The sequence below is a fragment of the Syngnathoides biaculeatus genome, chromosome 8 (genome assembly GCF_019802595.1).
Source record: "Syngnathoides biaculeatus isolate LvHL_M chromosome 8, ASM1980259v1, whole genome shotgun sequence".
Classification (NCBI taxonomy): Eukaryota; Metazoa; Chordata; class Actinopteri; order Syngnathiformes; family Syngnathidae; genus Syngnathoides; species Syngnathoides biaculeatus.
In genome coordinates this window covers 22,890,811-22,915,608 of record NC_084647.1, presented here as the reverse complement: position 1 = coordinate 22,915,608, position 24,798 = coordinate 22,890,811, and the positions used below count along the sequence as shown (strand labels likewise).

At 40.2% G+C, this 24,798-nt stretch overlaps 1 protein-coding gene across 4 annotated transcripts in view; it reads left to right on the top strand.

Moving 5' to 3' along the window:
* Positions 1–23,767, top strand: part of LOC133505117 (neprilysin-like) — a 59,067-nt gene extending 35,300 nt beyond the window's left edge. For 2 of the 4 annotated variants that reach the window (XM_061828061.1, XM_061828062.1), the window contains exons 5-23: positions 1,430–1,510; positions 3,548–3,643; positions 3,709–3,827; positions 3,950–4,018; positions 5,062–5,196; positions 6,995–7,096; positions 7,201–7,337; positions 7,420–7,513; positions 7,607–7,735; positions 9,179–9,277; positions 9,351–9,428; positions 9,569–9,672; positions 10,868–10,926; positions 13,612–13,731; positions 15,959–16,092; positions 16,393–16,458; positions 19,392–19,487; positions 19,792–19,868; positions 19,998–23,767. In XM_061828061.1, coding sequence (XP_061684045.1) covers positions 1,430–1,510; positions 3,548–3,643; positions 3,709–3,827; positions 3,950–4,018; positions 5,062–5,196; positions 6,995–7,096; positions 7,201–7,337; positions 7,420–7,513; positions 7,607–7,735; positions 9,179–9,277; positions 9,351–9,428; positions 9,569–9,672; positions 10,868–10,926; positions 13,612–13,731; positions 15,959–16,092; positions 16,393–16,458; positions 19,392–19,487; positions 19,792–19,868; positions 19,998–20,097 — 1,895 coding nt within the window. In that variant the 3' untranslated portion in view covers positions 20,098–23,767. Of the gene's footprint in view, positions 1–772; positions 865–1,429; positions 1,511–3,547; positions 3,644–3,708; positions 3,828–3,949; positions 4,019–5,061; positions 5,197–6,994; positions 7,097–7,200; positions 7,338–7,419; positions 7,514–7,606; positions 7,736–9,178; positions 9,278–9,350; positions 9,429–9,568; positions 9,673–10,867; positions 10,927–13,611; positions 13,732–15,958; positions 16,093–16,392; positions 16,459–19,161; positions 19,238–19,391; positions 19,488–19,791; positions 19,869–19,997 lie in introns of those variants that run through there. The other 2 variants (XM_061828063.1, XR_009796152.1) reach the window with 2 other exon arrangements.
* Positions 23,768–24,798: the final 1,031 nt, after the last annotated feature.

Genomic DNA, 24,798 nt, shown 5'->3' with positions numbered 1-24,798 from the left:
GAGTCCACTACATACTGCCATATTTTCCCTCGAGTGTGTTGTTAGTTTGAAGTGATCCGCATATCATCTAAATGTGGCTCAAAATGATAGGGTAATATTGTAACGGTCACTTCACTCGATTGTGAGATGTTCTCTTCTTCCAAAAAAACGTCCGTGTCAGAAGGAGCGTTGGAAAAATCCGAAAATCCCTGTTGTTCCTCTCCCATAGCAGGTGCCCATTCGTGTGACATCTGCTGATGACCTTGCAGGCAATATGGCTACCACTTTGATGTCGAGTGAGACTTCTGCAACTTTGCGCATGGATGACACGCTCTCCGCTCATATTTATTTTTTTGTGTAGACATTGAAGTGAATAATGTTATATGTATTTTTCATTACAATATCTATTTTAGAATATTTATAGGCATGTCACTTGGGGTTTAAAACATGGAAACTATTTCATTTAGCCTCCTAAAATAAACTTCAGAAGTATTTAGAACCAGAATCCATTCAGGAATCATTCAAATTAAAAAAAGGGCCAACCCTAATCCTCACAAGGATCGCAGGTGTGCTGGAGGCTATCCCGGTGATCTTGACACTCTGAAGTGGTCGCCAACCAATCATAGGGCACTAATAAACAAACAACCATTCACACTGACATTCACACCTACAGGCAATTTAGAGTATTCAATCAACCTATCAAGTCACTGATGGAGTAGCAGTACACACGCCTAACTTTGGTGCGGGCACCGTGGGATCAGTAATGGTGTCAAATGTGCCCTGCGACTGACTGTCTACATGATCAGGTCAAGGTGAAAGTAGTCATTCACGTTTTTGAAATGTGGAAGAAAACCGGAGTACCCTGTTACAACCCTACCAGGCACGGTGAGAACATGCAAACTCCACACAGACGAGACTGGATTTGAATCGCGGTCTGCAGAACTGTGAGGCAGATGTGCTCACCAGTTGTCTTTCGCTTCTCTTTTGCAGCCCAATGGAAAAACAAGAGACCTTGTGTGCTATGAATTGTTGTCACTGAAAACGTCATTATTGATTTTACAGAAAAAGTTTTGCTCCGTTAAGTTAATATTGTTCTGGTCACAAAATTGTATTATATGACAAGTGCAAGGATACAAACCCAACTGGTTTTCAGAACCATGGCCAGTTTGCAAAATTGTTTGGAGAAGCGCCTGAAAAGTGTTAAAAGCAAGCAAGATTAACACAGGACATTAAAAATAAATACCCAATAAAACACAATATATTCTATGACCCATTTTTGGCTCATTGCCATTCCATAGTGTACGTTTGCCCAAATACAGCTGGAATAGGGTCCAGCTCAGCCGTGGCCCCAATGACAAACATTTTCCAGATTGTCACACATTGTCTAGTATATATGTGCTGCTTTGTGTTGTTCCTTTTTTTAATTCTCATTTTTTTATGTATTTAATAGGTGTTCTTGAAAAAAATGTGGAAGGCGAAGCAGAAGCTCTCAGCAAGGCTAAGACCCTGTACAAGTCCTGCACTAATGAGAGTGAGTATGCCACCAACTGCTATCATTAATTTAGTGCTTATTTATTTTTTTTACCATTACATTTTTAAATTTTGGGTGGCATCAGGACAAACCACTGTATGCAAACCAGTTCATGAACACCTAAATGAAAAGCTTACCATAATTTCTCGTGTATAATATCCAGAAGTATAATGCACACCCCCAAAGTTGACCTAAAAAAAATCTGGAAAACCCTTCTCCCAATGTACAATGCCTACCACCAATTTGCTGCTACCCATATGCATTTGTGCATAGTGCAGTTTATCCTCTACATTACACATCCTTGCCCAAGACTTCAAAAGGAACATTTGGCTCATCTCCAATCTGAAAAATATTCATCGTAGCTACTTTTGGTGACTTGGTCCAGTTCCTGAATTCATGAACAGTGATCCTATTTTGCTCCCACAGCATGTCCTCCTCTGTGCCATCCATGGCATTTGTGGGGAAACATCTTTTGAATCCCAAGAGTTTTGGTTCCGCAGCGCAGCCTCTCGCCCACCTGACGCCGTAGCTTTAAAACAATGTGAACTCAAACTACGAGGGTAATGGGCAGATTTATAAAAAAAAAAAAAAAAAAAAAAAAAGCAAGCATTTCAATTCTGTGTGCTCTCCCGTTTTTTTTTTTTTTTTTTTATGTGCCCATGATGCTCGTACTACATAGTTTGACCTCACATTGTTTTGAAACCCACCTGAAGCCATTGAGGCGAGCTATCGTTGTTTCGGGTTGGAGGCATCATCAGCACAAGTGATGATATATTTCTATATTTCTTTTAAAAGCAGCTGCACAACTCGCTGTTGTATTCGACATTTTTTGTCTTGGTTTAAGTTAAAACAAACTCATGGGCAGTTGTTTCTGATCTTTGGTGCAGTAACAACGAACATGCTATGCTAACGATCGTAAAATGCAAGCTCCTCGAGGATGTCATAATGTTCAGGTTGGGGGCGCACATGAGCGTAGTAAATATAAAATGTGTAACATAAGACATTGAATATCATATCGAAATGTGTATGTATACCTTTTTTATTAACACTCTATGTACCTGTACACAACAATACAATGTGATTCTATTTTTTATTTTTCATCCATACCTAAATATAATGCGGTCTATTAACTTATTGAAAATGTTTTGGGAAAAAATTGCGCATTATTTTCGAGAAATTAGGGTATGTCTCAGGAGTCCATTTGAAGTCCGATGTGACACAAAACAGTCGTACTTATTGAGTCAATAGTGTCACTAATGAATTAAGATGGTAATAACTCTAACTGGATGTTGTAAGCAAGTTGCCCAAGATGTATTTAAGATGATCTGACATCAGATCCAACGCCACCATACAATGTTTTATGAACTGCAGACAGAGGAGTAAGAACAGGTAGCCGTGGATAAAAGAGGATAGTTTATGAAATATCTGTAAATAAGTGAATTTGGAGTCATGTTCTTCAGCAAGTATTGTTCAGCCCCTTCTTCTAGCTTCATAGAAAACCTCCATTCTTCATGGGCATTAAATGCCAGAACCCACCGACCATAAGTCAAAATCTGCAATGGAAAGATCATATAAAAACATTTTGGTAATAACTTTACCCATCCCACACGCTTTAAACACATTTAAATCGATTTAACCACGCTTTTGAACATGTTGTGAATGTATATGAACACAATTTTAAAATATTGAGTGTGGATGTTAGATGGCAGCCTTTAAGAGGTGGGACTGCATGTGACATTTAGTCTGGGTGTCAAGTTCCTGTGTGAGTGTGCTCTGTGTGTGTGTTCTTTTTTGTTTTCTTTTGTTTTACTGTTCTCAGCTGTGCAATTAATGGCTGAAAATTGTGGATCTCCTCACCCACCTTTTAGGGCATTACAGTAAATAACCATACTGTATGAACCAATAAAAATGATTACTATAAACCTGCTCACGCTCCCAAAAAGTCTGTGATTTACTGGGTTCACAGTAGGTAAATCGCGTGATAGCACAGGATACCAAAGTAGACTCTTTTGATTGATTTAAGTGTTTTATGCAAAGGTTTAACTGAGCAAAAAGGGGGTACTCCTTTGCTCATGACACTGCCTGACGTGCTTGAGTGGCCCATGGCTGTGGACAACTGGGACACAGACTATGGTAAAGTACTCCTTGTGTTCTTTGCTTGTGTCAGCCAGATGTACGTATTGAGTCTCTTTCCACAGGTAAAAGGTGGCGGGTGGAGGATGTGATAGCCAAGTTGACCGTGAAATACCAAAATCCACTCTTGGTCTCCATGTACGTTGATGTCGATGAACAGGACTCCAAATCGCACATTATTCATGTAAGTGTGAAGAATTCAAGCAGATACTGGCTTTTGGCTGGTTTCCCTTCCCCTCATCTATATCCCACCTGAGATCTGATTGCTTTTACCTGTCATATAAATGGAGGCTTTGTTTTTGGCAGTTTGAGCAGCAGCACAGCCTCGACCTCTGGTCCAAAAGTTACTATACTTGTAATGGATCCTACGAGGAGGTGGGTTTTTTTCTGTAAACTTTTTTTAAATATGGTGTCCACTGATGCATTTAAAATTGACCTCCATTGGCTCATTTGTCTACTGAGACAATTTTATATATATATATATATATATATATATATATTATAAATACCCTTTTCTCTTCAGCTGCATGGCCTTACAAAATGGTGGATCTCCACGCCTTTGTCCGAGAACAGATTTGCTCTGCAACGGGAGTTTTGAAATACTACGAATAATAATAGAATTATTTTCATTTTTCTGATGTTTAATGAAAATGCATCCAGACAGGAAGGGGTTTTAGGGGGGAATCACTGATCACCCAGGACCCAAAGAGTTCCCAATCCCAACTGAAGTGCCCCGACCAGTCCCAAGGGGCAAGGCACTGGACGCGTCTACTGAGTCTGGCTTTCATGACTCCCTAAAACAGGATCAGCATTTCAGTTTAATTGGAATCAGCATGCGTGTCGATACCGGATATGCTCTGACATGCAGCAGTAAGTTTGTTGTGCTGATTTCAGGTTCTAATGCAGGATTGTGGTTCAGAAGCCAACCCACAAACATGCCGGGTTTTGACTTTGTTTTTGTATCAGATCCATAAGAGTGATGTAAATTGCCCGCTTGTAGGGATGAATCTGGCACTGATGACCCACGTAATTATCTGGATGTGTGAAACCATAATGGCTGTTGAGAGAACAAAGTCTGGCTTCAGTTAGTTCTGTCTAAAAGACAAAACAATGATGACATCAATTACACCAGGGGCTGTTGATTACATTTGGTTGGGACGCCATCCAGATCATGTGTGTGTGATTAGCACCGACACGTTTTACTCTGTTTGAGTTGTGGTTACTGTTTTTCTTTTCAAACTTGTCTGATGGCTTCTCAGACAGAAGCAATTGGCCAAGCTTACAGCTTGAATCTAGCCGTTTGTTTTGAATGCGCATTGCTCACGCAGTGCGATAGTCGTCCGGTCCATACCGGTTGAAGGTTAATCAATGAGAGCTCTCATTCACTTCTGCTTGTCATGAATGTGACCACTCATCAGGCCTGCCGGCTGTACGAGCTGTTCGTGATTGACCTGGTGAAGCTGATCCGCAAAGACCGAGGTCTGTCCTTCAACGAGACGCTGGTCAGAGAGGAAGTGACTCGGATTATGGAGTTGGAGAAAGGCATTGCCGAGGTAAGTACGCCCACTGCTCGTTACTGATGCTCCTGGCAGTGGGTCTAATGTAACAAGTGACAAACTCAAGGCCTCCTTGCCCTTTGGGTCATTTTATCTGGCCTGGAAAACCATGACAATTTTTCCTTTTTTCTTCTCAAAACCAGTTATCAGTCATGAAAATCATACTAGTCAAATGCAGGGACAACAATTGCCACATCAGACGATTGCCCTGAATGTTACAATGCACTCCATTTTTTCTTTTTTAACTCAAGTGCCACTGGGACGAACGTGAGAAATTCAGCATTTGACACCAAATGCTTTCCAGTTTTTGAAGTTGAGATTGAGGAGCATTGAAAAAATTGCCATTGGCAAGAAGTTTTTGGGTCACCAATTGTGATTCAGCGGCAGTTTCAGTAGCTTCAAAGCCATCGCCCTGCTGCAACGTGTAGCACAATTTACGCTACCAATGGCAGGTTTCTGAAACCAGACAAACCCAGAACTCAGCATCAACAAAATTGGAATTTAGTGGCTGCTTTGGAGGCTGACAAAGCTTTAGCGGTACCACAGTTCAAGCTGTTGAGCAGCATAATCTTTCGCTCATAGGCTTTTCATTCCATTGCATCCCTCCAGATAGACTTTCCCTGGCTTTGCATGAATGCCTGCTCTCAAAGTTTGTTTTTTCAATGAGTGGAGGTAGTGGGCCTTCAGCTGCGTCAAGAAAAGATCTTGTTTTCAGAAACTTGCCATTGGTAGCGCAAATTGTACTACGCGTTGGAGAAGTACGATGGCTTTGAATCTACCAAAACGTCTATATATCAAATAGGGGGGTGGGGTGGGTGGGGTAACCTGACAGCTGTAAAACCTGTCAAACGGGTCCTGAAATTCAATAGGGGACAGGAAAACCTATTGCCATACAGCAATTTTGCAAAGCTGGCCCAATGTCAATTGGGGAGCAAGGGGCAAGGGAATGATGTACTTACAAAAGCTGCAATGCCTAATCTGTTAAATGCTGATATCTTCAAGTCTGTCCGAATGATACCTGAAACAAAATTAAAGAGGGAAGGTGTATAATTACTTTTGGGACATGCAGTATTGCTTAAGACTTATACAGACTTATACACACACTCTGTCTTTAAACAAACATCTGGCTAGTGGATATCATGGCTACCCGCATGTGGGTTTTTTAATTGTTTTCTTTAAAGCAACATAACATGCAGCAGCTTTGAAACAACATCATAAGACAATTTAAATGTCATCAATGGGGTTATTCATTTTGCATGTTTCTTTACTGTACTAATGTGAAATTAACCATGAACATAAAACCAAAGGTACAAACTTTTAGTACTGTATAATGTTACACCCTTAGGGATCATACATTTATGTGGTTTCACCAGCATAACTACATAATAAATTTGACACCTTCGGCTAACATAATTTCTAAACCTCATGCAACAATGATCTTCCCCTTGTTTATTCTAACCCCAAGATGCTTCCTGAATCGCTGCCCATAGAATGAATGGCAAGTTTTTGACTCAGCTGATCCTCTGATCCTTGCTCATAGATTTGTTTTTCCATCAACATAATATTCTTATTTGCTGTTCCACTGTCAAACATATTTTACCTGCCTTCCACTACTACACCGCTGACATTCACAAAGGCATCACAATGACTCTGCAGCACTGACATTTACAGACCTCAAGGACGCCAGATATGTTTGTTGTTCCTGGCACTGCAGCTAAGCTCATGGTTCAAAGAGACCAAGGGGGATAAATAGAGGAATGAGTTGACTTTTAACCTTTTTCTTTTCTTCTCTAAGGCTAACGATCCCCCAAGTGTCTCGAGCGATCGAGAGTTGCGTTACAACAAGATGGAACTTGGTGATCTCAACGCTAATTTCACCCTTGAAGTTGACTCGAGGGTAAACTGTTTATCACATTAAGAATGTGTTTTCTCTTACACCTTTCCATCCTCCTGCTAATTAATTCCTCTCTCCTGGTTCGGACTGGCGAATTTGTCCTGAAGCTCTTCAACTGGAGCTATTTCACCGCCCAGATAATGAATACAGTCAACATCACTGTCACAGAAACAGAGGAGGTCATAAACCTAAACCCCAACTATTTCATAAGGCTCAACCAACTGTTGGGCAGATATACAAAGAGGTATGTACCTTAGAATAAACGGGCAAATTTGTGGTTACTGATTGATGGTAGCATTCTTTGAATGCCATCCTTATCCTCACAGGGATGTGCAGAACTACTTGATGTGGCGTTTTGCTTCGCAGATGGTGGTGCACCTGAGTAAGGCATACAGGGACACAGCCAAAGCCTTCAAAAAGGTATGACATGATTGGATCTTTATATGTATTTTAATCTGCTCAGTGGTTGGTTCTACATGTCAAAGTGTCGTATTGTGTTGTATTTCTCCACAGGCAATGAATGGTGCAACAGCAGAGGAACCGGTGTGGCGTCATTGTGCAGGTTTTGTCAATGTTGCCATGTATAATGCCGTGGGGCGACTGTATGTGCAGGAGGCGTTCTCCGACAACAGCAAAAAACTGGTCTGTGCTTTTAATTTGTTTGAGTTCACTTGTAATCTCAACAGGGGATGTTCCATTTGAATTTGTGTCATCAAAGTAAGACCCCACATTGACTGATTCAAAAGCCAAGTTTGCTATGAATGCTTGGCCACCGACTATTACCAATGACTTAGCAGAGCGAAGCTATTTTCCATATATAAATTGAGAAGATCAGCGATCCAATCAGCGCAAAGCTATTTACATGTTGAATATTAATCATAAATCTGACCGTCTCAACTACTAGATGTAGACTGATTAGCAGAGCTTGAAAAAGGGCATCCTGGGCATTTTCAACCTAGAATATCTTGCAAACATGTTAAAAGGTCATCAAAGATTACTTTTAAAAAGGTTAGGACTTCAAGTCGGGGTTTTAAACAAGGGTTAGGGTTTCACATGAGGGTTTAGAGCCTGGGATGGGCTTTCAACTTCGAGTTTCAAATTAGGCTCAGGCAGTCAGACTAGAGTTTCAAGACTGGTTTAGGGTTTGAAATTGGGGTTTTAAGATGACATTAACATTGTAAAAGAGCTTTTCAACCCAAAAATACGATTTCAAAGTGCGGTTTCAAACATAGGTTAGGATTTCAAATTATGGTTTCAAGACAGTGTTTCTAAGATGTCAAACGTGACTTAAGATTTTAAGTTGGGTTTTCAAGGGTATCTTAAACGACAACAAACATGTTAAAAAATTATGAGGAATTCATGGCAAATACACATGAAGGACAATTTATACCCCATGCGATATATTGGACTGTTTCCGTGTTGTTGATGTCGTAAAATAGCGGAGCTCTTAAATGACACTTACCACTACTGTATGCTGAGTTTAACGTCACCGTGAATCTCTAGAGAAATAAATGTTTGTCAGCCATTGCGTACTAAAACTGTATTCGATTTACCAACATGCAGTCGTACAATTCAAGAAATTGCGCAGGCACACACAGCCAGTGATCAGCATGCAATAATGGGATATGGTATACATGACAGAGATGTATGGTATGTATCATTGTTGACAAATGCTCAAGCACACACCAACCAGAAAACTCAGAGTAAAATAAATATTTGCAATGTTGGTGCTGTTTGACCACGATGACACGCTTTCAGTCAGTTTCACATTACTCTTAGCTGTCGCCTTTCAGCGCCAATTGTAGCAATTACAGTTTTAGTACATCTGTCTGTATTTTATGGCCTTTTCATGCAGATTGCCATGTTTTTGATATTGCTCCATTTTAATCGTAAACTTGACTCCGCTTTGCAGCCCCAATAGTGTAATTATGTATGCAGCTTAAATTAGGGAGATTGTTCTGACTTTGTTGCTCAATATCTTGCAAATTGTGGCCCGAGTGAGAACATTTACATTTATAATGTACCTTTGAAATAAACATGTTAATAATACAATATCTATCTGCTTTGTGTGTCTTGCGGCCTAAGATGGAAGAGATGATTAAAGAGATCCGAGATGTCTTTATCAGTAACCTCAAGGAACTGACATGGATGGATGAAGTCACGAAAAAAGCAGCGGAGGAAAAGGTATCAGAAATAGTTCTTTTTTTTTTTTAATTACATGAGAATGATTATTTAAAAAATGAATTCCTCTCCTCAGGTTAGAGCTATCCGGGAACAAATTGGCTACGCTGACAACATCATGGACGACAAATACCTCAATGACGAGTACAAAGATGTGCGTGTCAGCCAAATTTGTCAGATAGCTATCATGTGACACACAATGGCTTGATTGTGGCTGTGCATGCATCTTGTGAAGCGTGGGCTTTTTACAAGAGGCTGATGATAGCTGTGCTCTGGCTTGTGTGTTCGTGATAGCTGAACTACAGCGCGGAGGAGTTCTTTGAAAATATTGTGCAAACGGCGACCTTCAACAACAAGAAAATCCTGCAAAAACTAAGAGTGGACGTCAACAAAGATGAGTAAGAATTTTTTTTTCCATTACGCAATGCAGTGTTCAATACACAAAAAAAATAGACTACTACTACTACCACCACAACTGAGACAATTTTGGGGAGACATGGATTGGATTGGACATGAAAGCACTCAAAATGTTAAGTCATTAAGCCCGAGAAAAACAATGACTGATAAAGTAATTGCAATTTCTAGATGATCCAAATATTTACTGTAATTATGGCTTGACAACTGTGTTACCGCTGGTTGGTGACATGGTCGACGACTTTTTCTAAAGCATACATCTTATTCATCATCGTCTTCTTCTTATTATTATTATTAATCTTCTTTTATTGGGCAGCATGGTGGATGACTGCCTCACAGTTCTGAGGTCTGTGTGACGTTTGCATATTCTCCTTGTGTCGACCTGGGTTTTCTCTTTTACTCTGGTTTCTTCTCACATATTAAAGATATGCATTATGGTACCTTGATTGATGACTCTAAATTAGGGGTCACCAAGGCGGTGCCCGTGAGCGTATCGTTGCCCTTGAAGACCACTTAAAGGACCCACGAGCTTTTTTCTATTTTATTTTTTTATGTATAATGAACTTTGAGTCACTGATGGTGTAGTTGTACACGTCTGACTTTGGTGTGGGCAACGTGGGATCAATTCCCGCTCGGTGATGGTGGTGATGTCTGCTCTGTGACTGGTGAGCAATTAAGGGTGTTGTTCACCTTTCATCCAAATCTAGCTGGAATAGGCTCCGGCTCTCCCGTGACCCTTGTGAGGATAAGTGGTTTGGATAATAAATAGATAGATGGATGGATGGATGGATTAACTCCGACTCTGAAGTTTGCCGCAAACAGGTCATGTAGCCCTTACATATGATCGGTGTTCACGGAGTAGCCCTAAGCCTCAAAAAGGTTAGTGACCCATGCTCTAAATTGTCCGTAGGTGTGAATGTGAACGCGAATGGTTGTTTCTACAAGCCCTGTGATTGGCTGGCAACCATTTCAGGGTGTATTTCCCCCAGCCCCTAATCTGAAGATAGAAGTCAGTACAGCTGTTGCTCTAGAGTGGATACACGGTTGAGAGAATGGACGGCAGGAATATTATTATTACTGTGATTATGTACATACTAACATTGAAAGGAAATGTAAACCATACTGCTTTAATGTGTGTCATTAAACTTGAGATTGTTCTTTATTTGTGTTCTTCTCCAGGTGGGTGTCAGGAGCAGCAATCATTAACGCCTTCTACTCATGGCGAAAAAACATCATAAGTATTCTCACTTGCTATGTCACTTTCACACATAAAGTACTATGGATATGAAAAGCCTGCATACTCCTGTCAAATGCCAGGATTGTGTCACCAAATGAGAAAAAAATGTGTCCATGATAAATCATTGAATATCTTTTTCCACAATGAATGATACCTACTGTAATTTCTCGAAAATAATATGCAATTTTTTTCCAAATATTTTCAAAATGTCAATAGAGTGCATTATATTTATGTATGGATGAAAAATAAAAAATACAATCACATTGTATAGTCGTATACAGGGACATAGAGGAGTAAAAAAAAAGAAAAACGGGTGTACATATAAATTTCGATATGATATTCAATGTCTATTTATATATATATTATGGTAATGTGTGCGATCAACCTGACTGTGAACTCCTCGGGGGGAAGCTTTGCATTTAACGATCGTTAGCGTTTTATATATATATATATATATTATATATATATATATATATATATATAAGATATATTATATATATTATATTTGCTGCTACTTTACCAAGCATCAGAAATGACTGCCCATGGGTTTGTTTTAACTTAAACAAAGACAAAAAAGAGCGAGTTGTGCAGCCGCTTTTAAAAGAAATCTTTCACCACTCCATCCGATGACACGGCCAAACCGGAAGCAAAACAACGTGAGCTGAAACTACGGAGTATGATCGTACGATCATTTGGAGAAAAAAAAACGAAATAGCACACACAATTGAAATGGTCACTTTTTAAGAGTCACCATTATGGTAATTTGTATGGAGTATCAGTTCTCGTTTTGATAGCGACCTAATGTAATGAAGATCTGCCACAGATTGTAGCCGAACGGGGGCAAGAAGCTCCAGTTTTAGCACGGTGGACCTTCCACTCAAAGCGCTGACAATAAATGAGGAATAAAGGGAACCAAGACCCTTGGGATTCAAAAAAAATTTTCCCTCAGAAACGCCATGGATGGCACACAGGATGCCAGTCAGATGCTTCTTTTGAAGTCTTGGCCAAGGATGTGTAATGTAGTGGATAAACTGCACTGTGCACAAATGTTTTATGTACAAATAAAGTTAAACAGTGTTAAATAATTTACTGTAATATGTGTTCTCAACAGTATTAATAAAATGTTATGCCTTCGTTGAGCATTTATTTTAGTTGATTGAAGGATTCTTTTCTGACACTCAAAATTGCCCCTTGGTGTGATTGTGAGTGCGGCTGTTTGTCTCGATGTGCCCTGCAATTGGCGAGCGACCAGTTAAGGGTGCACCCTGCCTCTTGCCCTTTGACAGCTGGGATAGGCCCCAGCACTGCTCGTGACCCTTGTGAGGATAAGCAGCAAAAAAAATGGATGGATGGATATTAGGCGGGAGGAAAAAATTACCAACTGTGATAATGTAGTTCAAACTCCTCTTAAATGCGAGTCAACACAACTATATCACTATTTAAAGTGAACGCCGAATGAATTTCCACCGTTCTAGTAGACTTTTCCTGACATTGCAATAGCTTTTTTGTATAAACCTACAGGCTTTGTGCTAGCACTGAGAAGCATTTTCAAGTGTTCCCTTTCCCTTCCCTTTCACCTTGCAAAGGTCCCAGTTTCAGCTGAAGTAAAAGAGCCCCAAAACCTGATTCTGCCAATACCATGTTTCACTATAGGTTTGGTGTTGTTGTAGTGATGAGCAGTGTTGTCCTGTGTTTATGTCAAACATACATTTTTTTAACTTTGGCAAAAAAAAATAAAAGTTAAAGCAGGGTTTCATCAGACCATAACGCATTTTGCCACACACAATTGGGAGATTTCAAAAGAGATTTTTGAAAAAGCTAGCCTGTCTTATTATGATATATATATTTTTTGGTTTGTTTCTTTGTTTTTAGAAGATGAGGCTTCCATCTAGCCCCCCTACCCGATTCCCCAGACACATAAAGACAGATGTGACATTGTTGTTACATGTACAAAACAATAGCACTTGCAATAAATTTCTGGTACTTATTCAATACTGCTGTCGGTGTCTTGGCAGCCTCCCTGACCACTTTTCTCTCGTCTTTCCATCAATTTTGGAGGGACATCCAGTTCTTGGTTATGTCACTGTTGCGTGATAATTTCTCATAACTTGATGATGACTGTCTTCGCTTCGTCCAATGGTATAATTAATGCCTTGGAAATTCTTTTCTACCTTTTCCCAGACTGATATGCTTGTAGAAAGCGATCCCTCTGATGCAGTGGATCTCGGCTGACCACAGCTTGCACCGGAAGTTGTGACTCCCAAAATGTCGGGAAAAGCATAGTAAAACAGCCGAACTTTAGTTAGGGTAAAAGAGAGGCTTTTTAAATAGTGGCAGGTGTGTGTTGACTCCCATTTAACATAAATCGGAACATAAGTGCTTAATTCCAAACAGCCACTTCCCTGATTATCCGGATATTTGTGCAACCGTGTTATCTCAGTTGTTTAATTTTACTCTTGATTTTTTTTGCCCCCTTCAAAGGAGTTGTGCAAGTAATATTTTACATTCATAATGGAAAAGGTTTTGAAATGACCTATCTTGGTCACATTTTTTTAAAATCACAGAAACCCAGCATTTGAACAGGGGGTGTGTTCACTTTTTATATCCATTGTCCCATGATTCACATTGTCTATGTTGTAGTTTGCACTGGGTCTGCAAGACTCTCTGTCAATGTCTCTGCCATTAGTATTCCCCGCTGGTATCCTGCAGCCGCCGTTCTTCAGTAAAGGGCAGGCCAAATCTCTCAATTACGGAGGAATCGGCATGGTCATTGGCCACGAGGTCATGCACGGCTTTGACAACATCGGTAGGTTGTTGACATTGATTTCTCGCTTGCTTTGTTACTGTTGCTGGAAGTGGAAGACAAATTTGCTGTTGATGCTTTGACCAAAACACCAGTGATTGTTTGTGGTGTGTATTGATAAAACACACTACTAGTCTGGGATCAAATGTGACTGGAAGAGTCTCAGAAAGGCATAGATGTGGCTCTCCTTGGAGATGTATCGGTCAAAGGTCAATTGGACTTCACCTAGAAAGGTCATAGTGCGTCATTGGTTCATCCTGAAATTTCACCCGAAAGATAAATATCCCTTACTTTTTGTTAGTGTATCATGATAGATAACCCTGTGTATCGCTATCAATTTATTGACATGTTTCTCCATCACTACCGTGAAGTATTTAGATTTTATTTTGTTTTATAATGGCTGACAATTGGCCCTTGAGATTGGTGGTGGGATTTCTGAAATGGACAGACAATTATATGCATTTTCTTAACTTTAGGATCCAAGCAAACTTTTAAACTTCAATTGTAATTGATCTCCAGCGTCAGACCCAGACTTGCATCCCAAGTGATGACGAACCCTACAGAAAATGACTAGACAGAGGGTTTTGACTGTGAGTCATAGTTTAAGCTACATCTGCCCTTCCAATTTCCCAATCCCTTCCCTCAAAGCTATTTGTTGCATTAACAACCATGCACCTCGCGATGCGGCCTTGTGGGTCTTCAGGCCACAACACAGGACACCTTCGTGTCTGTCTGACCTTGTGCACCTCAAATTAACAATACTACAATTCAAATCATAAAAGGAAAATCAATGCAATGAATGCAAAAATGAATTTTCAAAGGATCCTGACGGATACAATGTTACAACTGACTTCCGTAGCAATGGCGACGACGGAAACTGAATGCTAACACAGTACTTAAGTCAGTATATATTTGCATGACAAACACGGGGCTATTTAAAAAAAAAAAATGTACCGAACCCCCCGATACGACCTGTTTGGTCCCTGTACGACCGCTGTCAGAGTTTGGTCCGCATTGCCGGCAATAAGTCGAACTCGTTGCCTGTGAGAGTTGGACTTCTCCAAAGCTGCCCTTTATCACCGATTTTGTTCATAACTTTTATGGACAGAATTTCTAGGCGCAGCTGAGGCATAGAGGGTGTCCGGTTTGGTGGCCTCAGCATCACATCTCTGCTCTTTGCAGATGATGTGGTTCTATTGGCTTCATCAAGCTGTGATCTCCAGCTCTCACTGGAGCGATTCGCAGCAGATTGTTAAGCGGCTGGGATGAGAATCAGCAACTCCAAACCTGAAACTATGGTCTTGAGTCAGAAAAGGGTGGCATGGCCTCTCTAGGTCAGGGATGAGATTCTTCCCCAGATGGAGAAGTCCTAGTATCTTGGGTCTTGTTCACGACAGACGGATCGGTGCAGCATTTGCAGTGATGCAGAATTTGTATCGGTCCGTTGTGGTAAAGAGGGAGCTAAGTCGAAAGGTGAAGCACTCAATTTACCAGTTGATCTACGTTCCTACCCTCACCTATGGGCATGAGCTGTGGGTCATGACCGAAAGAACAAGATCCCGGATACAAGCGACCGAAATGAATTTCCTCCGCAGGGTTTCCGGGCTCTCCCTTACAGAAAGGTTGAGAAGCTCGGTAATCCGGGAGGGGATCAGTGTAGAGCCGCTACTCCTCTGCATTGAGAGGAGCCAGATGAGGTGGCTGGGGCATCTGATTCGGATTCTAGTGAGGTGTTCCGGGCATGTCCCACCGTAAAGAGACCCCGAGGACGACCCAAGACATGCTAGAGAGACTATGTCTCTCGGCTGGCTTGGGAATGCCTCGGGAGCTGGAAGTGGCTGGGGAAAGGGAAGTCTGGGTATCCCTGCTGAAGCTACTCAACCCATGACCCGACCCAGAAAAGCAGTAGATAATGGATGGATGAAAAAAAAGAAACAACAGTAAATACAAAAGTAATTGAGGGTGCGGTGTTGTGGCGCATTGCAATGTTTTCTTACACCGCTCCGCATTCTGGTTCATTGGATTCCTCATCTCAAAACCATGTTTGTCAGCAATGCCGTGAACCACAGACCACCTGTAGTATCACAGTAAATTATAAGTGATAATCAATTGAAAATGACAAGAGACCGTAATTATTTTGACATGCGTTAAGCAGACTTTTTCGATTTTCGTCAGGGCTTGAGAACTTTCCATTTATTTTCACCGAGGCGTATTTGGTCTGGTTTTCTAGGTCGTAAATATGACAAGAATGGCGACCTGAAGGACTGGTGGACGGAGGACTCGGCTCAAAGGTTTTTGGAGCTGTCTGCGTGCATTGTCGATCAGTACGCCAACTTCTCTTGGGACCTGGCCAACGGACTTAATGTAATCCGCCCCAAAAACCTCGACTTCTCCCTTTTACTTCCATCAGACATTCCATTTCACATTTCATGTTACTTCACAATTCTGCAGCTCATCTCCTCAACTGCCTCACAAGTCTTTCATATTTTCCTGTTGACAGATTGCTCACTCCCCCGCGGTAGTTTTTTATTTTCCCCAGGCAATGTTTCTTTTTTTAAAACATTTCTTCCATCCCAAAGAGTGAAAGCTGTTTACAGCGTGAGCTGAAATAAGGAAAGACTCCACTGTTTTCAAACTGCCATCTTTGTGTTGTCCCTCCTCTAGCTAAAAGGTAACAACACCCTCGGGGAGAACATTGCTGATAACGGAGGAGTTCGCCAGGCTTATCAGGTAATGAGCCTGAATGTATAATATTTGGGTCCTGTTTGAAACAACTGTTCATGTCTTCTTCCCGATATTAACTGGAAACGTCAGGCAATTTAATGACTGATATTGGATAGTTTGAATTACTACTTGAACTGTCCAGACCCCAGAGTCAGATTCACACAAATAAATAACCTGAAGAACTGTCTATCCATTGGAAGGCCTTTATTTGTTCATTTCTCGTACAATTTGGTTTATGCTGATTTTTTTCCCCCCGATTTTCTGTTTCTGTACAACTTGTCACTTTCCATACGTTGAAAAGGCCCACAAGATTCAGCCACTTAATACCTGGAATCATCCCGCAAGTTTATTTGTGCTTATTTATTGAGTGTGACTGTTCATCCGCTGGCAGCAAAGTAATTGACTGGTTAGCACGTCTGCCTCTCAGTTCTGAGGTCCTGGGTTCAAAGCCAGCCTCGGGCCTTATGTGTGGACTCTTTATGTTCTCCCTCCACCTGCATGGGTTTTCTTCAGATAATCCGGTTCTCATATTCTAAAAACATGGATGGTAGGTGAATTGAGAACTCTAAATTGTCCATGGGTCTGAATGTGACAGTGAATGGTTTTTAGTTTATATGTTCCCTACGTTTGGCTGGGGACCGGTTCAGGGTATGCCTCTTTGGTCAAAGTCATCTGGGGTAGACACCAGCATCCCAGCACACTCGCTATCCTAGTGGGGATAAGTGTTTCAGAAAATGTTCAGGATGCCACCCTGGGGCCAAAAAAAACTCCCAGTATTAGAACGTTTTACACTTCAGATTATGCAATTTGTAGGATGCACGTGGCATTGAAACAATGAGGCCCAGCCCTAAAAGAATGAGTCCCCGCGACTTATCATCATGGAATACAGATACTGTAACCCTCTGCTACATCGTGGTTCATGGTCCCACTATATTTCAGATTTTTATTGCAGTTGTTACTCTTTAATCTTTTATACTCTTTGTACAATATTTAGTATTATCCATTGCTCTTTTGCTCTCAATATATTGTATTCAAGCCTCCCATGATGGCAATTTTTTTAGACCAATGTATTTTCCCCAAAATCTTCAAAATAAATAATACCATAAATGTTTGTTTTTCCCCAAATGCCACTTACATAATGATCTGAGAGCATAAATAGGATAGAGCATAAAAAATTCTACACATATTGCTAATTCTGCCTAGTTGTCAATATATATGAGCACAACTTTTTAATGTTCTCTCATTTACCAAGTATAAGAAGGGCTGCATTTCACAATAAGAGCCTGTAAATTGAGAAAGATATTGGTGTTCAAATCAAGTGCTGAACACAAGAAAAATAAAGCTTCAGTTTCCTGTTTACTTTTGGCATCTTGACACAACAGTGAAGTCTCGAACTATTTTTGATTTAACAAATCTTAACTGAACTGTTTTAGAGGTTATGTTTGTTCAAAACCTTTGTTTTGGTACGTAATAGCCTTCCGCATGTTGTATACACTTTGCATAGGACTTTCCAGTGGGGACTTTCCACACAAACAAAAATGACTCTGCCTGTTCAACTTTAAGCACCATTTTTTCCAATGTTCTCTTCCTCTGTTGGTCATTTTCTGATCTTTCTCCATTTTTAACTCAACTTACACACTGTCTTTCTCACTCCTTGTCTCTGTCTGGTCTGTGCACAGTCGGTGATTCCAATGATTGTCACTTCTGATTCAGATTTGTTGGACTGAATGTGTGGCGGAACTTGCATGTGATCGGTCGGTACATGTCATCACTACCGTAAAGACTAAAATATGCCGGCTGGTTAAAATATACGGTGCCCATATGTCTTGAATCATATCCTTTCTTTTCTGGCTATGGCGTAGTGGTCTACGTTTCAGACTGCTTCTTGGTCCGCAAGCAGATCAGTGTTCTCGCTTTCAAACGATGTTGCAAAAATCGAGCGAGCCAGAATGAGCTGTTTAGCTCCATAGCGCACTAGCTAGTCAGCTCACAGGATAGTGAATGTAACATTCCCTAAAATGTCCCAGTTGTTTGAATCTACAGAGTCAAAAACATTCCATATATCAAACCTGCGGGGGAAAAAAAGTCTTTTGTGCATTATATTTATGAGATAACCCGTCCCAACTGAAAATTCTATCAAATACCTGATTATTTGGCTACACTATATTTGTTCTTGATTAATGAGGATAATTGTTATAGAAAGTTAATGAATGAATAAAGAGCAACTTTGAATATGAAAGTGCAGGATGCTTAGTAATAATATTATCTAAAAATATGACCATGAAAGACCTTTCACTTAATAACTTACGACCAGTGTTCCCACTGTTACCTTGAAAAAGTAACTTAGTTACTTGACTGATTATTTGATTTCAAAAGTGACTTACGTTGGAAAAAAGTTTGTGTTACTTTTAAGAGCTTCCAAGTGGCAGAAAATGCACTTATTCAGAGTACAAAAAAAGGATGAGCTTAACCAAACCCATTACTTGGTACACAAGTTACAGAATAATGGCATCAATGTGAAGCAATAACGTAACCAAAGCAAAGCATAGCAAATGTATTTGTATCACGCAATTCATATACAAGGTAACTCAAATGCACTTTACATGATTAAAATAATCCAAATACATAAATAAAAACATTTGAAAAAAAGTACAGTTAAAACAGCTGCTCTGTTGGCGCCTTATTCCATTTTTTTTTTTTTTTTTGCAGCAGCAGCATAACAGCTAAACGCTGTTTCACCATGTTTGCTTTGGACTCTGCACACCATTATTGCCTGAAAGTCTATGTAAGGGAGTAGTTTACAGAATTTGTTTTACGTGGATGACGCACCTGCCGACTATTTCCTCCGATCATTGGGGGGGACGTTTATTACATGATGTGGGATGTGTGATATTTAGCGTAGTATGAGATACACTACATGTCTTGTGTGTTGTGTGCAGGCCTATAAGAACTATGTGAAGAAACACGGTGAGGAGGCACTGCTGCCAGGTCTCAACCTTAACCACGATCAGCTCTTCTTCCTCAACTTTGCTCAGGTAGTGGGCAATGCATGATTTGGTGGATGCTTGGATTTGATTGATTTGATGATTTCGTCACATATGTGGAGAATTCTGTCCATTCGATGAAATTGTTGATTACATTGCACTCTTGAGAACAGCAACTTGTGTATTTCAAATATAAATAAATATTAGAAGAAATTACAAAATCAAAATTAAATGAAAATGAATAATTGATCCCCAAATCGAAAAATATCGACAGCTTGTATACTCAAAAAAAATTTTGAGCCAGGTCACTCATATCTCAAGGCACCACTGAATTCTTATTGTACGTCTGTATCAGGTGTGGTGTGGAACACGACGGCCAGAAGATGCTTTGAATTCCATCCAAGTCGATCAACATAGTCCAGGAAAATTCAGGTACTTGCATCCATTTCAATCACGTCATTGAGTAGAGTAGAGTAGAGTAGAGGTTATGTTACACAACCAACAACGGAATCCATAAACATTTATTCGTTTTATATGTGTGTATCTGTGTGTATGTCTCAGGGTGCTGGGCTCCCTTCAGAACTTTCCAGAGTTTGCCAAAGTGTACGGCTGCAATAGAAGCAGCTACATGGTCTCGGACAATGTGTGCCGCGTGTGGTGATCCGCAAAGCTCTGTGGGCCTGTGTGGACTGCCTCATAAGTCCTAGGACCTAATATGGCAAGTGGGAGCCGACCCATCCTGACGGAGTAGGGCTGCCATGAGTGCACTTCCTCGGAGATGAGCGGCGCTGGCTATGAAGCTCCACAAATAAACAGAAGTGAGCATCACTCCTGCCCTTACTAGACTCAACCAACAATCAGTCTTTGTCTTATTGTTTTTTTTTTCTTTTCTTTGTATTCTGTACTGCACAGGGGTTAATGTAATCCAACCCACTGTCTTATAAATACACCAAAAGCCCACTCAGACTCATAAAAGAGGGCTGAACCACTTTGTCGTTACATAGAACGGTCATCAGCCTTCATTTCATGTTCTCTCTCTGCTAATACATACTGTAGGTGAGATCAATATTTACAGAAAATATGAGTATACTTTGCCAAATAGCGCAGTATATATGTAACCTACCATTCCACCTTTTACAAGTGCTCTCGTACTGAGTTTGTCCCACATTTAATACCAATACAGTACTGTACTGTATGTGAAACAAATACAACGACAGACACTTAAGATCCTCTCATTGTCATTGAGATGACAGTCGACACTCTGTTTAGGCCGTTCCATTCGTTGCTTTGTCACAACAACGGCTGCCTGCTCGATCTCGCGCAAATCGCCATGCCTTACATAACCTGTGGTGCCACAGTTAGGGTATGATCAGGGTTTAAGGTAAATTTTATTCAAGAGTCAACAGAATTTAGTGTCAATTCTGGAGTAATGTACCAAATATACAGAGAATGTTTCTCTGAAATGTTAGAATTAGAGTTAAACCTTGGTTATGTTTGGATACGGGGTTAGGAATACCGTTAAGTTACGGTTTTGTTGAGTTATGCTTGGGCCATTGAATTGATAACAACTGGACTATACTGATTTCGCCTCTTCTCCAAGCAGGCTTCATCAATTCATGTACCAAGGCTTGACAGAACAACTCTTGTCTGAGTGTTGATATGGAAAATCAAGTATTTATACTTAAAAACTAGAGGCATGCTCCAGCCAAGAGTGTTTTCAGTCTTTTGGGGCGAACTCCTATTGTTAAAGTACACTGGATACTTGGGTTTCCACATCAACTTTTAGGTTAGTGTTTTGAAGTTTCGTTGTTACTAATGAAGGTGAGTCCACGCAAATAAGTTGTTGGTGGACAGAGGTCTCTCTGTAACACATCTTTTACGAGGGTAGTTTTGGATCCAAAGACAATGAAACCATTCTTGGTTTGGGCGTGCCTCTAATTTAGAAAATACTTTGGTTTCCGCACCAACAGCTGTCCCATGGACCCTTAGTGCATGAATTCATAAAGCCTTCACAGATAAGAAGCAAAATGGCTTCTAAGACAACAAGAACATGACAGTTACGATCAATTCAATACCCTAAAGAGCCAATGACCTGGATGAATGAAAATATTCACAGTATGGTTAATGAATTATGGTTTAGGTTTAGGGGTTACAGTTGCAACTAAGGTTAATGGATGGGTTACCGTTTGGATTTCAGCGAATAGGGTTAATTGTTAAAAGGTGACCTTTAAGCCACCTCAACAAGGGGAGTTGTTATATTTCTATGCTGCTGCTTACAGGACACAAAGACACACACACTAGTTTTGTTTTTTTTTTTTTGTTAAAACTGACCACGTTGTTATGAATACACACACGCACCACAGACGTGCTGATATAATTCAGGCTGAGACCAGGTGAGAGCTGGTTTGTTAAGGGTCCACTAAGTGAAGGGATTGTTATCTGAAAAGGGGAGTCACTCGGTTTCTGAATCCCACGAGAGAAGGAAGAAAGATCAGTGCTCGCTGAATGCTTCAAACTCAATCATATGTTTGAAAAACTTTAGTGTATCAGGATTCTAATTTGGAAAAAAATGCACCGCAAAGAACTTGGAATAAGGTATTCCATCAAGCCTGGGCAACCCAGGCCTTGTTTGGAATTCCTTACAGGAGGTTTGCAGTTAGGGTTAGGTGGTTACTGTTAAAACCTAGTTTGAGCTTGGGGTTTGCAATTAGGGTTAGTTCTTAAGGGGTGGGTTTTGAGTTAGTGGTTAGGGTATAGATTATGGGTATGGATTATGGTTAGGGTAATTAGGTTTGAGGTTAGATGGTAGTTAAGGGCATCGGGTTAGTGAGTTAGTGAGTTAGAGCAGTGATTCCTAACCAGAATGTATGGTATGCGGTGAGAGATTATCATAAATGCTGGGGGAAACAATCCAGTTTTACTTAAAGTGGCTAAATAGAATGATTACACTATTTTTATTATTACTTGTTCATTAAAAAAATCTTTGTTGATCTATGTATGCCAGGAACATTTAGTGACAGGCAACAATGACATGAATGCCAGAAAATACGGTAAATCTGTCTTGACATTCATTCAAAAGAATAAATCATGGCTTCCTGCATGTTTAGCAAATCAAATTTCACCCAAAGTACATACATTTTATATAACACGAGACAAGATCATCATTATTTCAGTGTTCATACTTTTTGTGATTTTTAACTTTAGCAGTGTGCTGTGAGATTTTCATGCAAAATGGGTGCCTTGTTAGAGCGTGTGTGGTTAGGGCACAGGTTAGGGTTTAGTGTCGGGACAGTTGTGGTTAGGGATTGGGTTTGGGGTTCAGGTTTGGGATTGAGGTTTGGCAGTTAGAGTTAGTGAGGTGGTTCATTATTAAGCATTCGCAGTAGTGGTTGAGGGTATAGTTAGTGGTGAGGCGTATTACAGAGGTCCTACAAAAAAATTCAGGTTTTGATGTTTGGTGCAACAGAGAAAGTGGTTTTGTGAGTGGAGAACAGTGTGAGGGAATTCACATCCCAGAGGCTCAATACCTCTTTCATCAAATGGCTATGGTATAATATTATTATTATGATTGAGCTGTGAGCAAAGAGGAGGACGTTAACAGTGTTGTAACACATGCTGTTTTTCAAGTTGAAAAACAAATGATATTTTCTTTCATGAACTTTGTGCCAGTTTTGGGGGGTCTTTGTGGCCTCAGGAGCACTTGGGTTTAAAAGACTTCATTTCAGGAAATTTTTCCTCTTGCTGGTCACAACATTAGGTACACCCGCACATCATAAGAGAATCCTATAAAAGCTGACTGTCGAAATAAAGCATTGTAATCTTATTAAAAGAAAATACTGGGTACAAATCTTGTATCGTGCCTGTGCTGGAGTATCTATGATATGAACATCTGCAAAAGTCATGGAAATAATGCCACAATGACCCTAATTTAAGGGTTAAAGGCACCTAACAAACAAAATATTAGTTTATTTTTTTGGGGGGGAGGAATCATAATCTCATATTTGATGGCTTTTCTACTGGAACCTGTGTGTCTGTTGGTGTCTCAAGGTTGTGCTCTTTTGGGACTTTTCTGATTCACATGGAACTGCACGCTGCAATAAAAAAGTCCTTTGCCTTTTTTAAAAAGATCATTCCAAACAGTTCAATGTTTCTCTGTTATCCATCCACACATTTGTGTCAATCATTCGCTCAGGCTTTCTGTCTCCCAGCTTCATTTCACCTGTAAAAAGACAGATATACCTCAGTTGCCTGTATTTTTTTTTTTGTAATATAATAATCATGTTGAAGAGCATCTTTTCCCCCTTTCAAAATAAAACATTTCAATGACTTAATGTGAGTGCTATTATTACTACTGTGCACAGTGAGCATGCCAATGTCTGAAGTTGGCCTCCTTTCACAAGGAAATAACCCAAAAGGCATGAAAATGAATATTCTTGAACTGCATGCCAGAGTGATATCCAGCAGATGTTTCATTTTGGTCACCACCAAAAAAGATGATGAATATACACTCACTGCTAACTTTAATGGGCATACATGCAATAGCAGATTAAAGTGTTAGACCAACATTTTTTGCTGCATTTAATACATTTTTCCCAGTGAAAAATAGCCACACTTCTTTGCACCCTCAACTGATATATCTGAGCAGGGCGCCTAAACCCCGCCGACTTAGATATTGTTTTCATGCACCCCAAACTGAAGCAAGCAAAATGGCGGACGAAGTGCGGCCAAAGTATGTTATGAGCGATTCATTAGAGGGAATTCCCGATAGTATTTCTGTTTCCTTTCTGCCCATGGTATCAGAAATATCGACAAAGAGTGTACAGAAAGGAATTTCTTTCAACAGGAATATATTCATAATGTCAGGGTTTCCCAAACGGTAACGCCAGTTAAAGTTTCTGTAGTGTGTTGGCCATCCATGCAATAGAATCAACCACCTCATAAACTAATGTTGGACATTGAATGCGATAAGATTTCTGATGCCTATTGTTCATGCAAAGCAGGGTAAGTTTGCATTTTTACGCTACATAAACAATATATTTGTTAAATTAAATTAAATTATGTCTACGTTCATAGTGGATAATTAATTTACATAAATTATGGCAGTATGTCTCCTCTATCGGCCTGACCGTATGTACTGTACAAGTAAATGTAGGCCCAAAATATGTGTATTCACGTGATGTCTTTAATCATGGATAAGAACGCTTGAGAGCAGAGCCGAGGTGTGGCTAGAAGCTTTGAGTTTCGTCCGGCTCAGGTAGAGCTTCCTCCTTCCTTTATAGGTGTTACACCGACTACTTGAAAAACTTACCTTGGAACAAACGTCTTTGTGCTGATTTATCTTCGCTATGTTCAGGTGGTTGTG